The sequence below is a fragment of the Wolffia australiana genome, chromosome 10, assembly GCF_029677425.1.
Source record: "Wolffia australiana isolate 7733 chromosome 10, ASM2967742v1".
In the NCBI taxonomy this organism is placed as follows: Eukaryota; Viridiplantae; Streptophyta; class Magnoliopsida; order Alismatales; family Araceae; genus Wolffia; species Wolffia australiana.
Window position 1 is genome coordinate 2904471 of NC_135844.1, and position 16767 is coordinate 2921237.

At 38.1% G+C, this 16767-nt stretch overlaps 1 protein-coding gene and 1 pseudogene across 2 annotated transcripts; one reads left to right on the forward strand and one right to left on the reverse strand.

Annotated features, from left to right (window-relative positions):
• Window positions 1-111: 111 nt before the first annotated feature.
• On the reverse strand, window positions 112-10135 carry LOC144708689 (neurochondrin family protein). 2 transcript variants are annotated; one of them, XM_078582109.1, is made up of 18 exons: window positions 9991-10135; window positions 9732-9906; window positions 9302-9461; window positions 7360-7496; window positions 6392-6495; window positions 6219-6314; window positions 6001-6094; window positions 5614-5734; window positions 3929-4122; window positions 3776-3867; window positions 3641-3696; window positions 3472-3561; window positions 3264-3363; window positions 2524-2637; window positions 2361-2433; window positions 1869-2020; window positions 1751-1805; window positions 112-478 (listed from the first exon to the last, which is right to left on the reverse strand). In XM_078582109.1, the coding sequence occupies exons 1-18, from the start codon at window positions 9997-9999 to the stop codon at window positions 399-401; spliced, it is 1902 nt and encodes a 633-aa protein (XP_078438235.1). In that variant the 5' UTR covers window positions 10000-10135; the 3' UTR covers window positions 112-398. The 2 variants fall into 2 exon arrangements, with proteins under 2 accessions (XP_078438235.1, XP_078438234.1); XM_078582108.1 differs by having other exon boundaries at window positions 6001-6097.
• Window positions 6941-7062, forward strand: LOC144708972 (5S ribosomal RNA; annotated as a pseudogene).
• Window positions 10136-16767: the final 6632 nt, after the last annotated feature.

Here is a 16767-nt window from a genome sequence, read left to right on the forward strand (position 1 = left end):
TCAGGATGGACTTCAACGAGTGAGTGCTACTCCCATTCCTTACTTTGGTCTGAACCGACCGAATCCAACCTGTTTGCTTGGTCACTTGAAGGGTCAAGAGCGAGCAGCTAGTTTAGAAGGAAGAGGTAAAAATTTCTATAACACAAGAAAAACTGTTATAAGAACATATTTTCCATTTAATCTATTTTGAAACCATTGGTGGCGTGAAAATTTCCAAACTCCACCCGAATAGAACTAACCCCCTGATCGACATATAGTTCTGCACCAACAAGAGTCAAGGTCGGATCAGCAGTTAAACCTCACCCAAGCTGACCCCTGCCTTTTTGTTCAGATTGGGTTGGAGTGCCCGTCACTCGTCACTGCATCATTGGCAGAGATAGCATCTTTCACCGGTTAACTTACACAGAGGCCCTGCCCGTACTAATGTCTTCGACGAGCCCCTTTAGCTTTGGAAAACGGTCACTCCACCGCCGATAACCTTAAACAACCCCCCCCCCCAAAAGAAAAAGGAGTCAGCTAATTATCTATGTTTAGTGCTCGTCCTCACACTGATGGGGAAAAAAGAGCAATAATGACTCATCATTATAGTTCAGGGATGCAGACGGGATGATTTTTTCGTCCCGGGACGAAAAAATCGTCCCGTCCGGGGATGCAGACGAATTTCGGGATGAAAATTCGTCCCAGGGACCACCGGACAGGAAGGTTTTTGTCCCGTGGGTCGAAAAAACTGTCCGTCCAGAGGTCTGGGACGATGGACGGACGGATGTGGACAAAAAACCGCCGGATTCACAGTCCGACGGTTGAGATCTCGCCACGTGGCCTCACTATGACAATTTGCATCAAGGTCCCTGTATTTTTTCGGGCGTGCAAACTGACGCCGCTCAGAATTAATGGTACATATGTCCATTTGCATTATCTCTCCTCCATATTTCCCTTAAAAAACTTATAAAACTCTACATTAATATATTAAAAATCTAAAATGAGTTTTTTTCGTCCGGGACAAATTTCAGGAAAAAAATTTGTCCCGAGAGGACTGGACGGGACGAAAATCCGTCCCGGTATGATTGGATGGAACGGTTTTTTTCATCGTTGGACGAAAAACCATCCCCTCCTTCGTCCCTGAACTTACTCTGGACATCAGACGAGACGAAATTCCCGTCTCGTCCATCGTCCACATCCGGGACGATCCGGAACTATACTCATCATCATCTGCATATGGTTGCAGGATGACGATGACAATTCGTCATCGTACTGTCACTTCCTCTATTTTTACTCTTTCAGAAGACAGGGACTATGACAACTTGTCATTGTCCTTTGATGGTTGTCACTTTCTCTATTTTTACTCATTTGGATGATGGGGATGAAGTCTACTTGTCTTTTGTCTGCGATGGTTATGGATGATGATGACCACACGACAATTTACACACGTTCAGTCTTTCATATGACAGGGATGACAACGACTCGTGGTTGCCGGATGACATTAACCACTCGTCGATTTCTTTATTTCTATTCTTTTAGATTCAGATGATGATGACCACTCGTCATTGCCCGCGTATGGTTGCTGTCCTCTTCTCACTTTCTCTATTTTTACTCTTTCAGATGACAAGGACGACGACAAAGTCATCGCCCTCATTCTACGTGCGGATGTGGACGATGTATTAGTATTCCTAGTCATCGTCCCTCAGATGAGGAACATGTCATAGTCACTGAATATCATCTACGTTTACCCACAATGGAGAGAAGGAGATACCTGATGAGACGATTTCTCCAAGGTCCTGCAGGTTGTTGACATCATCAACTTTTACCTGAACAAGTGATGTGGATTAGTTGACGTGGACATTGCGAGCAACAGAGGGAGAGAGAGGAACCTGCAAGCTGCTAGAGAAAAGCAAGGAGAGCCGTTGGATCAAAGAAGAGTCGATGTGCCCATCATCAAGGAGGGCCTCCTCTGATGTCAGATCAAAGACCAGCGAGCAGATACTGGAGGCCATCATCATCATTGATCGGTCTGCTTCGCACTCTAAGATAAGCAAGAAAATTATTTAAATCCAAATTTCTGACATTTGCAGCTTGTCAAGGATGGATATCAGAAAATTTTACAAAAATCTCGCATTCATGGACAGAAGTTAAGGCTATCCTAAAAATCAGAAAAATAAGCTTTTTCAATGCCGAGAAACATTAATTATGTTTTTTTTAAGAAAAAACATTAATTATGTTTGAATAAAAGTTTGGAGAAAAATAGAAATTAAACGCGATGGATTTTGCAATCCCATGCCAAGTCACCATGGCAGGAAATTATTAAATAAAATAAGAATTCCTCGACAAAAAAGAAAGTCCAAGGAATGCCAAAGAGGACATACCTGCCCACAACACAAGAGGACGCAGCAGAAGGGCAAAGTGTGACGCGTCAACATGATGCCTAATTTTCTCCCTCTATGCAAAAGATAATTTATTCTACTTAAGGAGATGGAATATATAAACCCAGATTAGAGTATTATTTCCTCCAATAATTAGGCAACTTACGTTCAGGAGAATATTCATAAGGGTGTCGCACCCCAAAAGCACAATCCCATCATCTTCACCGGTGTCTTGTTTTCTCCGATCATGGGTTATTGTTCTTGCCAGAAACTCTGCGACCTATAAAAAAAAAAATAGATATAAAGATAATAAATAAATGCACAACAATGTTATTAATCTCCATAATTATTTTTCCTAGAAGGTTCTTATGTTGTTGGACAATTTATCAACCCCATGAAGAATATGAGCCGAAGAGAGAAAGAGAGAGAGAGAGAGAACAATAATCATAAGAAGAAGAAGAACAATAATAAATACAAATATAAAATTTTAAAATTTTCCAGAATAAATTTCCATCTTAACTGTCCTTGCCCCAGGAGATTCGTAGACTTTTGGACAATCTACAAACCCCATTCGAAATATGAACAAGTGCAGAGAGAGAGAAAATAGAGGTAGAGGGTGGGAAAAAGAAAGAGGGAGAGAGAGGTAGAGAGAGAAAGAGAATAAAAGGAAGGGAAAAAAGATAGGGAGAGAGAGAGGAAGAGGGAGGAAAAAGAGAGGAAGAGAGAGAAAGAGACTAAAAGGGAGGGAAAAAAGAAAGGGAGAGAGAGAGAGAAAGAGAAAGAGGGAGGGAAAAAAGAGAGGGAGAGGACGGGATAGGTAGAGAAAGAAAGAGAGAGAGAGAGAGAGAGAGAGAGATGAGAAGGGTAGTGAAATAGATAAAAAGGGAACGGCCAAATAAAACATACGCGTTGATGCCCTCCAAAAGAAGCTAAGGCATTGCACCCGTCAATATCCATCGTCCACTGACAGAGCATCGGAAGCATGAATTGGATTGTAGAAAGAGGGCTGCATTTTATTCAAAAATTAATATTAGCCTATATATTATTTGATATCAGCAAAAACCATGCCATTAGAAAACTCATTGAACAATGGAAAAAAAAAACAAACTGGCACCTGGGCTCCTCTCCACCTTCTACTGAAAGAATATATCCTAAAAGTTCTCTCATCCTGTCTTGGCATGCAGAAGGGGCTTCAGCAAGATATCTAAAACAAACAGAAAAGGTCCAGATAAATTTTTTTCGATGAAAATTAATAATAATTAAAATATTAATTTAGAGTGCACCTTCCAATAATTCGAACTGCTGCTAAGAGATCGTCACCTTTCCTTTCTCCATGATCCTGCAGCGGTATGTTTATTTCCACATATTCTGACGAAATCAAGTGGGGATTTTTTCCTTATGTAATAAAGCTCAAATACCCATGCGTCCTGCAGGAAATCAAAAACCAGGCCTGTCGTCTCGTTTAGCCCTTCAATCATCCTCAGCAAAGTTTTCTCCTCAACTCGGCTACCTGGATTATTTTCCAATCACTGGCAAATTATTTCCCAAATTATGATAAACCACAATCAAACCTTGATTTTCTGATGAATGACATATTAATTTGATGATCTTCTCCAACAGAGAAAATAGCAGAGCCAGGTTCGCCTGCTTGGTGTGGATGGGCTCAGCGGAGGAGCTGCTGCCAGATTCGTACTTTAAGAAGGCAAGTTCATTGAGATGGACTGCCACTTCCACCCTTGTAGTCTCCAAAACAAGCAACAAGCATCTGAAAACAGTAAGACTAAGTCGGATACCAAATAAGTGTTTAAAATGGTAAGGACATGTTTGCAATTTGCCTTAGGTTTTCATATTCCTACAAGCCCGGAAACCTAGGCTCCAAGTGAGTTTGGTTTTCATCACAAAAAGTAAGTAAAAATAAGTTTGTGATAAGATCCCAAGAAGGAACCTGATACGGTTCCCATTAGAGTGTATGAGAAAAGAAAAAGAAGGGGGAGTCAAATAAAAAACGTTGACGGGTCAACAGGCACCAGGGGACCTGATGCCCTTGTCCTGCTGATGTGGCCACGAACTCCCAGTCTTGACTGGGAGTGGTAAGGAAATAAAGGATGCCTATAAATAACAGGTGAGACCTCAAAGAAAGGCATCTGCTGGCGGTTAGACTTCTTGGAGGGTGTGGGAGATCTTGGAGAGACCAGCTGTATGAGGCAAGGGTCTTCTGAGGGCACTCATACCAACAAGAGGAGCTAGCTACAGGAGGATTGGCGTCCACTGGGATTCTGAAGAAGGATCTGGCTTTGGAATTGCAACATTACATCTGTAAGTTGCATTACTTGATTTTTTTCTTACTGATTCGATACAGATCGTATCAGAACCCTACCAGAGAGAGATTGGAGGAGTGATGGGGAAGAAGAATTTTGGTGAGATCGTCATCCTGACGGATGAAGTAGGGCCGCTACTGGTAGGATGCAACCGGGGGGATAGAGAAACCACTAAAAACTTCTTTCGTTAATAGTCCTTAAAGGGTACTTACAGCCAAAATAGAAGAGAAGGTCCATGAGCCAATATTTACCCAGGCCCAATCCAATGGGCCCGGGCAAGTTCCTTTGCCTTCTTTCCTATAAGTCCTCCTAAGGATCTTATCAGTGTGTTAGATAATAAAGGCTTGTTTACAATTTGCCTTAGGGTTTCCAATCCCTGTATAAGGGTAGGATAGAGATATGTGCCTGGTTTTTATATTTTTTTTAAAAGAAAAAGAGAGAAGATCACCTGAAATCGGTGATTAACCCCACTTAGAAAACATTAAACTTGCGTTAGATGATAGACACATGCTTGCAATTTGCATTAGTGTTTCCTATCTCTATGTAAGGGTAGGGGAACATAGGTTCTGGGGGTCGTTATCATATCGAGAAAACAAAAAAACTAAAAAATGTGTTAGATAATAGAGACCTGCAATTTGTCTTTTTAATATCCTGTCCTGATATATGAGTAAATAACCTCAGCTTTGATAGACAATTGTTTGAAATTTATCTTTGGATTTCCTATCCTTGTCAGGGAGAGAACCTAGGCTCTAAGTGAGTCTGCTTTCCTCTTCAGCAATTGATCTCCTATTCCCTAACTTTCTTCTTAATCTCACTCTCTCTGTGTTCTATAGTTTATCTTCCATCTTTCTCTCTATACCTACAGTCAATGGAGTTCCACGTGGAGTTCAATGGCTATTACGAATTTTCGGCATGAAAAAAAAATTTGATCATCTTACTTGTCTACAGAGAATCGCTTTAGATCATGGTGTTGATGGTTGTAATCTAACAACCACGCTTCGCCAAAAATGGACATCATGGCATCAGCCAATGACAATGCCCTGAGTTTTTCAGCACACACTGCAAAATTGAGCCAAAACTCATCAACATGCTCATATGTACGTCGTGTTCTATATTTCAAATATAATTATAGTTCCAATTTTTTAGTTGTTTTCAGAAAAAGCCAGAAAGTTCTACAAAAAAAGAGTATGTGAAAAAAATGAAGAAAAAAAATGCGGATGTATTTTCTATTTATGGGTTTTGGGTTCTGGATTTAGGATTTAGGGTAATGAGGGGTAGCATCAAGGAAAAATGTATCCAACTTGGCCACATTGCAGTAAACTCACCAACACGATTCTGCAGGATATCCAAAATACCAGTAAGTACGTAAACCGGCCATACTTCTCTCTGTGAGGACCTAGAAAAACTGTGTTTCACGTCCTGCTAGATAATATAGACATCAATTATGTGAAGGGTAATATAAACATCCATTATATAGCAGTAATCCTAATTATTCAGAATAAGAAAATTTACTCTACGTGGCAGAGTAAATAAATTCACTTACAGCATCCTTGAAAGATAAAATGGTACCAAGCACATGTAGTGCATCAAACTTGAGAGAAGTATGTAGCACAGCAAATTGTTTTGCAATTGTTGGCAACTGAAAATAAATAAATAAATTGAGGTATAAGCTAAGGTCATGAATTTAAATGAAAATATATTGGACAGAAGCGACACCAATTTAGATATCTCCACTTTATTCTGAGTCAATAGCTGCTCAGCAGGTACTTTCCCCAGGATCTGTTGCACGAGTTGGATCGCCATTTCCATGGATTTAGAGCCTACATAAAATATGGATGCAAAACGTATTTAATTCAATAGTTGAGAGTATAGAACTTAAGCCCATTGTCGTTTGCCTCAGGCGCAACTGTTTTGCACTAAAGTTGAAGAAAAAAAAGGGAAGATCACCCGGAACCGGTGAAGCTATGATTCATATATTCAAGGAAGAGAGATGATCAAAATATGGAGTTTCGAATTTAAGATCGAGGAGATGAAAGAGAAGAATCAGAGGGTGGCGGAAGAAAAAACCAAACTCAATTAACTGTAGGGTTCCTGCTCTTACATTAGGAAAGGGATATTACAGTAATACCCCTACTCCTAAAATGTAGAGATGTCAGTGACTTTTGCTAAAACCAAAGAACCCATTAAACATACGTTTCTTGCACGGGCCAACATCAATTACTTATGCTCGTAAAAAGACCTAAATACAATTAAAGTTTGGCTAAAATACACACTAGTATCAGCACACTAGTGTACTGGATCCCATTAGAACTCCGAAATTAAGCGTACTTGGGTGAGAGCAGTACCAGGATGGGTGACCGCCTGGGAAGTCCTCGTTGGTGACCACAGCATGGGCATGTGATCACAGTTCAAATTTTCAAAAAAAAAAAAGTTTGGCTAAAATACGAGGAAAACGAATGAACCACTTTTATCACTGATCCCGCTGAACTAACACAGAAGGAACCGCAATAATACCACTTTTATCACTTATCCCGCTGAACTAACACAGAAGGAACCGCAATAATACGGCGGATTTCAAGTAGATAACAATGCCAAAGACAGTTCTGCCTCATGCAATGAATACAAAAAATGGAGAAGGGCAATAAAAAACTGAGATTATTATAAGATGCTGAAATAGTACTTACCATCAGGCAATATACAAATATTAGAAGCTAGAACTTTCACGACTCCAGACTCGTACAATTTTGTAAATCCATCCTCTGATGCAGACGCAATTAATGATAAAAGTTCATAGATTTCCTCACAAATTTCCTGGTCTAATCTGCATTCAGAAGCGCACTAGATTAGTTACTGGAAAAATGTCCATATCAAATATCATAAAGGATCTAAACTCTGCAGATAACTGTCGTGGCTCCCGAGATGGAAAAATTTCAATCGAAGACAAAAAATAAATTTCTTTGAAATTGACTGATCTAATCATCATGTTAAAAGGGTATGATGGTACCTTGGGAAGTAAAAGATAAAATGAACAATTCGGAAGTCAGATTTTTTGAGACATTCTCATATCTGTTAATTCTGACAAAGAATAGATAACAACCAGACAGCAAGAAAACTTATTAAAATTGATGTAAGTTGACAGCAATAACCGTTAAAAATTAGCAAAATTGCCCAAAATAACAATACTCTACTTCTCCAAGGCACGTTGTTAGCACAAAAAGACAGGCTGCTCGCAACAAGCACTGGGTAGCATTAAGAACAAGCAAATCGACTGATTAAATCTGTCTGATCATCCATGTTAAATAACCTCATTCAGAAAAAAATTGGACACATACAGGTCATATGGGGCATTTCAAACCAACTGATTCATCTGCATGTAGAAAGGGTATGATGGTACATTCAGAAGTTAAAGATATCTAGGATAACAATGACCAATTGAAAAAAATTCTCGCCTCTGTTATTTGTGATAAAATCCCACTCCCACTTTAAAGGGTGTTTTGGTCATTTAGCTCATCAGAGCCATTTTGGTCTTTTGCGTCATGTATGTTTCCCCTTTAAATAGGGCAGTCCACTCTTTAGGAGGGCAGCCAAGCAGAAGTATGTTGAAGTTGTTATTCATTCTCCTATCTTATTCTCTCTCCCACGGAGGTGTTCTTTATGCCATCCTCCTTGTTCCCTTCTCATATCCTATCTTTGGTGACGATCTTACCACCAACGTTTTGATACGATCCTGGGTCGTGGTTGTATCGACTCCATGCTGTAACTAGAATTTGTACAAGACAAGTGAGAGGGAGAGATGGAAAGAGGTTCCCCGGGAGGAAGGGAAGAACAGGAATGGTCGGGGAAAGGCCAAGCAGAGGGGGTAGGGATTGGCCGGGGATGAGCCGCCTGAAGACGCGCTGATGTAGAGGCGATCACAAGGACGGGGATCGTAGAGGAAGACGGAGCATGGGTATAAGAAGAGAAGAGAGAGGAGGGAAAACCAACAGTCACTTAAGAAACAACTTCCAGTCTGCCCTCATAGAAGGAGGGCTGTGCTATTTAAAGGAAACATGGACGGGGAGGGGCCTAGATCCCCTTAATGGTCAAAGGATGAGAATGCCCCCAACGAGGGCCAGGGATCCTATCACGTTTCTCTCTCCCTTCTCCATTTCTCTGTCTCTATGTCTGTCCTAAATCAAGGAAAGACTTCCGTCCGTTCCATCTCTGAGAACATTTAGGTAGAATCCCAACCAGGATCCAATCATTCTGACATACCCATCTTAAAAAGGGAATAGGTAAAGACCAGAAAATTTCTTAAACTGATGCAAGTTGACAGAAGAAGCTCTAGAAAATTACCAAAATTGTCCAAAAAAACAGCACGCTACTTCTCCAAGGCACGTTGTTAGCACAAAAAAGTCAAGCTGGTTCATCACCAATGCAAAAAAACCTCATTCAGGAAAAGAAATGCTCACATACAAGTCGGAGAGTGCTTCCAATACGAGAGGAATATTTAAAAAAATTGTTCAAAAAATCACATAATAACAACACTCTATTTTTCGAAGGAACATTGATAGCACGAAAAAAAAAGTCAAGCTGGTTCATCATCCATGCAAAATAACCTCATTCGCGAAAAAATTGGCAACTTACAGGTCGGAGAGGGCTTCCAATACAAGGGGAATCTTCGAGATCATATCCACTGATGATGCTATTTGTGGGATACGGCAAAGTGCTGCCAATACAGTAACAGAGAGTCTTAGATACGCTGCCTGGTCCTCTCCTTTACCTTTCAAAGGTCTCTTCCCAACACCTGAGGACATCAAGAATCACAAAAAAAGATTGTGAAACGTCTATTTCGAGAAGTAAAACTGTAAATGCAATCCATATTTAAAAACTGATTTTCGGTTAGATAGAATGAATTAGAAAAAAATCCGATGAACATCAGTACAACCATAATCCTATGGGGAAGAAAAAATCTTGATTTCTGACAAACCAGAACGCATTCGGAGCTAAAATCAAGTGGGGAAGATCTTCTCTCCCTACAATATAAATCGAACCTCATCAGAGATGAATAACAAACCTGTCATCAGAAGTCGGTCAAGGAACCGACTCCCAACGGCTTCATAGGCCTTTAAAACCATAGCGTGATCATCAGACTGGAAAAACTTTGTGACGAGAAGGAGGCCGGCGAGCTTCTGCTCGTCGCGCTCTCCCCTCAGGAGCTTCAAGCAGTCATCCAGAGTGGTAGACGGGCCCTGGAATGTCCAAAATAACTTGTTGAAGACCAAATTTGAAATCCTTTTCAAAAAAATAGAAAGCATAGTACGATTTGCAGATACCTCAGCCATTCGCAAAGTGTGGATTGAATCGGTCTCCGTAATCTCGAGAAGAACACTCGTTCGATCGTCCTCTCCGTCGAACTCGATCCTCCGTTCTCCACGAAGAACAGCGCGCCAAAACGGTATCCTGGCCGAGGAGGCATTTATAGTCATCAGTCATCCGTCATCCGGTGCATGTAGTGGTGATTATATAGTGCCGGGACGCGACGGGACGTTTTTTCGTCCTCGGACGAAAATCGTCCCGTCCGGGGGCAAGGACGAAAATTCGTACGGGGGACTGCCGGACGGGACGGTTTTCGCCCTGTGGGATGAAAACATCGTCCGTCAGGAGGTCCCCGGACGGACGGACGAATCTGGACGGGAAACCATCGGATTCACATCCGACGGTTGAGATGTTGACACGTGGCCTGGCGAGGACAATTTATAATATATTATTATATATATAATGTATTTTTTCGTCCGGGATGAAAATTCGTCACGGGAGGACCGGAAGGGATGAATTTTCGTCCGGGGATTATTGGACGGGACGGTTTTTTTGACCGCAGACAAAAAACCGTCCCGTCCTTCGTCCATACTCTAACATGGGACGTAGGACGGGACGAATTTCGCCCCAAACCGTCCACATCCCGTCCCGTCCCGTCCACGTCCCTGCACTATAGTGGTGCTGAGCACTTGTTCAGTTTGAGGGTTGTTCTTAGCTTCAAATTTTACTGCTTTACACCCATGGATAGGCCCTTTAGGTGCTGGCCCTGCCAATTAGGCAGCCCTTTCATCATCTGAGTTTGGTGTCTTGCAGCTAGTCCAAACCATCATAGTTTTTCTCATTAGTCTTTCTTTTATGCCTTGTACCTTTCCAGTTATTTCTTTGTCCAAGTCAATTCATAAAAACCTAATCGATATCAAGAAATTCATTAGATACAAGATTATTTGTCTTAGGAGGTTAAATGAGATTAGACAATGTACTTTACACTAAAGACTGAAATTTTCAATGGTTACATACAGGGATTAACGTGTAGAATTATAAAAAAAAAACTAAACCGACTTAATTCATTAATGTATGAAATACTCATCTGCACAAAAATCAAGATAATGTACGTATTAATTTTGATCCTCAAGTATGGCTTGAGATTATAATAGTATACTTTCTTGTCCTATATTATTGTCGCTGCTTAGTAATCATGGTACTAATATTTTTCTCCACCTCTTTTTGACCAATCATGGTAGTAATATATAAATAAAAGTCAATTTGAAAATGAAAATAGTTAATCATGTGAAACATTTATTTGAAATTTAATTATGATACAGTATAGGTCATCACGTTTTATCTTATTCTAGAGCCAACTCCTAAAGAAATTTATTAATTTAAATATGAATTGACTGCATTATCTATCCCCCTTATATCTCTACCCTCTTTGTCCGCTATTTGATCTCAGTTATCTTAGTTCCTTGTTTCCAACAAGTGGAACAAAATTTGTGACCTATATATATTTTTTAATTCTGAAATTAAACATTTTTATTTTCAAATTGAACTGTATTTAAATATATATTTTAGCAAAAAAATGAGTGACGTGATAAGCGTCTGATAATAATGATATGGAATAGAATGTTATTGGATTTCCTAATTTTAAATTCAATTCGTATGATTATATCATAGATATAATTATATTATGTATCCTCATGTACTAAATATGTATCTGAAGTTTCACGGATTTTTCATTAAACTAAAAAAACATAGAATATCATTAAAAATATAGGTAAATGATGAGTTCATTCCACCTCATATATAACTGGGTATTTTTGTAAACATTTCACTATGAGATTACAATAACACATTGATACTTACATGTCCAAAATAAATGCTCCAATTTGATTTGAATAGTTATATCATAACGCTGGCATGATCCTCATACGTTTTTCTTCAAAGGAAATTTTTCAGTTGTATTTATCTAATGCCATGTGCTCCCTCTTTTACCAGGCCCTCGCATAACCTAATAAATGTGGCAATAAATGAAAAAACTTTTGATGCATGCCATTTTATGCCACATATAAAATTATAAAAGGGTGAGCTTACCTCTTATATCCATAATTTTGCATCATTAGATCTGAAATTTTGTTAGTGGTGAATTTCTGGACGAGTCCTGTTTGCTGATCTACATTTATTTCAAATATTTATAATCAATCTAAATAAATTAAAATAAGCATTGTGTAAAATACATTAAAGGTAAGAAAACTGTATTTTTCTGTTGTGTCTAAGAATACTGCGTTGGGAAATGCATGATATGGTTGCTTATTTTTCAGAGTTGGATTTAAGTTCTTTTTACCAATTTTTTTTTAAAAAAAAATTCAATCAAAAGATGATTTGTCTGTTTCTGCCATTGTATTTTTTTATTAAAATGCACATTATCAATACACGATGGTGAGTCCAAGGTCATCCACATGTATTATTGGAATTAAATCATTGTTCTTACATAACTTTATTAGGTATTACGGGTTATGGACGAACTGAGAACAATATCATAATAAAAAATCAGAGAGAAAAAGGCAATTAAAGGTATTTTAATTTCCAGAAAGTCTGAAGCATTGTAATGACGGAGACTTTTGGTGTAAAAGTATGAAATAAAAATCAACCTAGAAGCCACTAAGAAAACCAATGGATCAACATTGGACCTCAACTTCTCTACAGTTACATTCTGTAAAAAAGCCCTTGATTCAAGATCAATTTATCCCTCCTCAGAGCATCAACTCACAATTAATCAAACTCAGAAGAAATATATGGATCTGACATTTCCATCTGAGAAAAAACTATATTTCATACCCCATCATAATCATTCACAACCCAAATTATGTGTTCTTAAAGGCTTATTGCATACTGCACTTGCTAAAATCTGGATATTAAAGGCCTTTTACTCACTAAAAACTTTTATTCCGCAAGTTTTTTGTTGATCCATCAACTTTCCAGGTGGAAAGAACGTTTAGTAAACCCCATATTACTGATCTAAATAACAACTATTTAAATTATACGTTACAACTACTAATAACTATTTACAAAATAAATAAAAATTATGAAACTCAATGACAAATTATAATACCTCAAGGAAAATTCCAGAATAATTTTGGGCTTAATTTTCATGCATAATATTTTTATCCAATTATATTAAATTAAAATATAATTATGAAGCATTGTGTTTATGCATGAATAATGAGAATAAGTGTAAAATATGATCAAGATGGATTATTTTACCAATTCAGATGCATAAAAATGATGATAACTTATAAATGCATGATAGATGTGCATCTTATCAATTTTGCACCACCTCCTAAAATTCATTTCGTTTATTACTTTGAGGATAATACTATTTTTTCACAGAGAGCTAGACTCTAGCATGTATGCAGAAACTTCCTCAAAACTTTGTCTTGAATTTAATTCAAACATTTCATGATTTATATTCTATGGTATACACTTTTGTAAAATTTTGATAATGAGGTACATGTATAATACTTTGAATCAGGTAATTTGTTCAGCAGCATGATATTAGGAACAACCTGTTGACTCTTTGTAGAGTTGTATTCATTAACTTGGGTCCAGAGTTGAACAAATTTTGGAAGTGTGATAACACCACATTTAAGATATTAAAATACTGATTAATGAAGTATTTCTCATGCAATCAAGTCTAATTTAGTATTTTTAACTGTTAGAATTATCTACTTAGTTTTCTTAGTATGTTATGGAAATTATGGGACTTTTTGACACTATAACACTAAGTTGGAAGGTTAATAAAACACATATTGTTCTTGTATTTTATGATTTTCATATTATGTAAGGCCCATATTTTAAGATGTGGTGAGTGGTTCAGATTGAGGATTTTTGGCTTGTTAGATGAACCAAAAGAAAAACATATATATTGCAGCTTTGTCTAGTTCTACATCAAATATTAGATAATATTTTACGATATTAGTTAAGAACTAATATGCACGGCTCATCTCAGCTTTATACCTCGTCATATAATTAGTAACAATATGTGTTTTATTTTATGGTATGTGTACCCATGAAACTCAGTTCTGAAATCAAGGTCAAGTATAAGTTGAGTTGGTGAGTAAGAGAGATATAGCAGGATCAAAAATCATACTTTTATGTCCAATTTTTTGGGTAATATTGAGGAAACATGGTCAACTAAGTCTCTTACTTTCAATTCAATAAACAAGAAATGAATCCTGAATAAAAAAATTAAATTTGATAAGCATCTTGACCTGTCAGGATATTGGACCATCTTTTCAATAAAAATGTTATTTTGGTTAGTACTTTACATATTTAACCAATTAAGATCTCCATTTTTTTTTTGAGTAACTTTCAGACCCCGTCGTCAACTGAGTATCCAGCTTTAATAGATGAGTAAACAGACTTGGACAACAAAGCTCAAATATGATAAGCATCTTGACCAGCAGGATATTCAACCATTTTATGATGGAAATATCTCTGAGTAATTAAATAGCTCTTTACATGTTCGACTAACATAAGCTCCATCTTGTAGTAGGAACATCAAGAAATCAATTTTACTTTAACTCTCTGACTTTCAGCACATTAAATTGGTAAACAGACGTGGGGGAAAAAATAAAAATATGAAAGGCATCTTTACCAGTAGGATATTAAACCATCTTTATGATGGAAATGTGTTTTGGATAATACTTTACATGTTCATCCACTAAGTCTCCAATTTTCAGCCCATTAAATGGGTAAACAATGGTCTATAAAAAGCTTAAATATGAGAGACAGCTTAACCAGGAGGATATTCAGTCATTTTAACGTTGTGAATTGTTACAACCTAAGCTCATCTGGTGAAGGCAAAGAGATGAAAGCTAAGGAGAAGCAGGCGGCGGTGAAGGAGACAATGGAGGAGGAAAAGGTGGTGCTGGTGGTGATAGTAGTGACGGTGGTAGTCGTGGTGATGGAGGTGGTGATAATCGTGGAGGTGGTGATGGGAGTTGTGGTGATGGTGGTGGTGGTAATCGTGGTGATGGCGGTGGTGGTAATCGTGGTGATGGCGGTGGTGGTAATCGTGGTGATGGTGGTAATCGTGGTGGTGATGGTGGTGGTGGTAATTGTCGTGATGGTGGTGGTGGTAATCGTGGTGATGGCGGTGGTGGTAATCGTGGTGATGGTGGTAATCGTGGTGGTGATGGTGGTGGTGGTAATTGTGTTGATGGCGGTGGTGGTAATCGTGGTGGTGATGGTGGTGGTGGTGACGGCAGTAGTCGTGGTGGTGGTGGTGGTTGTGGTGGTGGCGGTGGTGGCCGTGGTGGTGGTGGTGGTTGTGGTGGTGGCGGTGGTGGCCGTGGTGGTGGTGGTGGTGGGTTAAGAGGGGCAAGATAAATTTGCACCCCATTCTTCTTTGGTGGAGGAGGAGATGGTGCAGGTCGCCTTTTAAGGATTCTTCTACTTGCAGCACCGGACGCTGATGGATTATGTCCTAATGCCCTGCTTCCATCCCCCCAACATTGTTCTGCATGCACACCGAGTTTTTCAAAAACTGCTGAAGAACATGTAGAATATCATAATAAGGTGTTAAAACATAGGAGAAAGATGGATATAGAGATAGATAGATTGAAAGATAGATACATAGATAGGTAGGTCGGTAGATAGATAGATAGATAGATAGATAGATAGATAGATAGATAGATAGATAGATAGACAGATAAATAGATAGATAGGTAGATAAATTTATAGATAGATAGACAGATAAAGATATACATACATAGATAGATAGATAAATAGATAGATAGATAGAAAGGTAGATAGACAGATAGATAAAAATATAGATAGATAGATAAAAATATACATAGATAGAGAGATAGATAGAAAGGTAGATAAATTGATAGATGGATAGATAAAAAGATACATAGATAGAGAGATAGATAGAAAGGTAGATAAATTGATAGATGGATAGATAAAAAGATACATAGATAGAGAGATAGATAGAAAGGTAGATAAATTGATAGACGGATAGATAAAAAGATACATAGATAGAGAGATAGATAGAAAGGTAGATAAATTGATAGATGGATAGATAAAAAGATACATAGATAGAGAGATAGATAGAAAGGTAGATAAATTGATAGATGGATAGATAAAAAGATACATAGATATAGAGATAGATAGAAAGGTAGATAAATTGATAGATGGATAGATACATAGAGAGATAGATAGAAAGGTAGATAAATTAATAGATAAAAGATAGATAGATGATACATGTTAAGAACTCTAAAGTTAAGTGCGCTGGGGTAGCGGCAATTTGTGATGGGTGACCACATGAGAAGTTTGTCAAAAGACTGGACCAGGCCAAAGGAGTTTGAAAGAAAGATGGATCACGAGATGTACTAATACCAGATCACATGTAAAAGTTCTGGGCAAAAATGAATCTTTATGAAAATCCGAATTAAAAAAGAAAAGAAAGAGAGAGAGATAGACAGATAGATGGATATAGAGAGAGAGATAGACAGATAGATGTATATATAGAGAGAGATAGAGAGATGGTTATATGTAGGGAGAGAGATAGACAGATAGATGGATATATGTAGGGAGAGAGAGATAGACAGATAGATGTATATATAGAGAGAGATAGAGAGATGGTTATATGTAGGGAGAGAGATAGACAGATAGATGGATATATGTAGGGAGAGAGAGATAGACAGATAGATGGATATATAGAGAGAGATAGAGAGATAGATGGTTATATGTAGGGAGAGAGATAGACAGATAGATGGATATATAGAGAGAGATAG

Bases quoted from the DNA above. Each gene is read 5' to 3' on its own strand.
- LOC144708689 (XM_078582108.1), bottom strand. The intron at 5,735-6,000 runs GTGAGTTTACTG...TCAATTTTGCAG, and splicing joins TATCCTGCAGAATCGTGTTG to TGTGTGCTGAAAAACTCAGG. The intron at 3,697-3,775 runs GTATTTGAGCTT...ATACCGCTGCAG, and splicing joins ATTTCCTGCAGGACGCATGG to GATCATGGAGAAAGGAAAGG.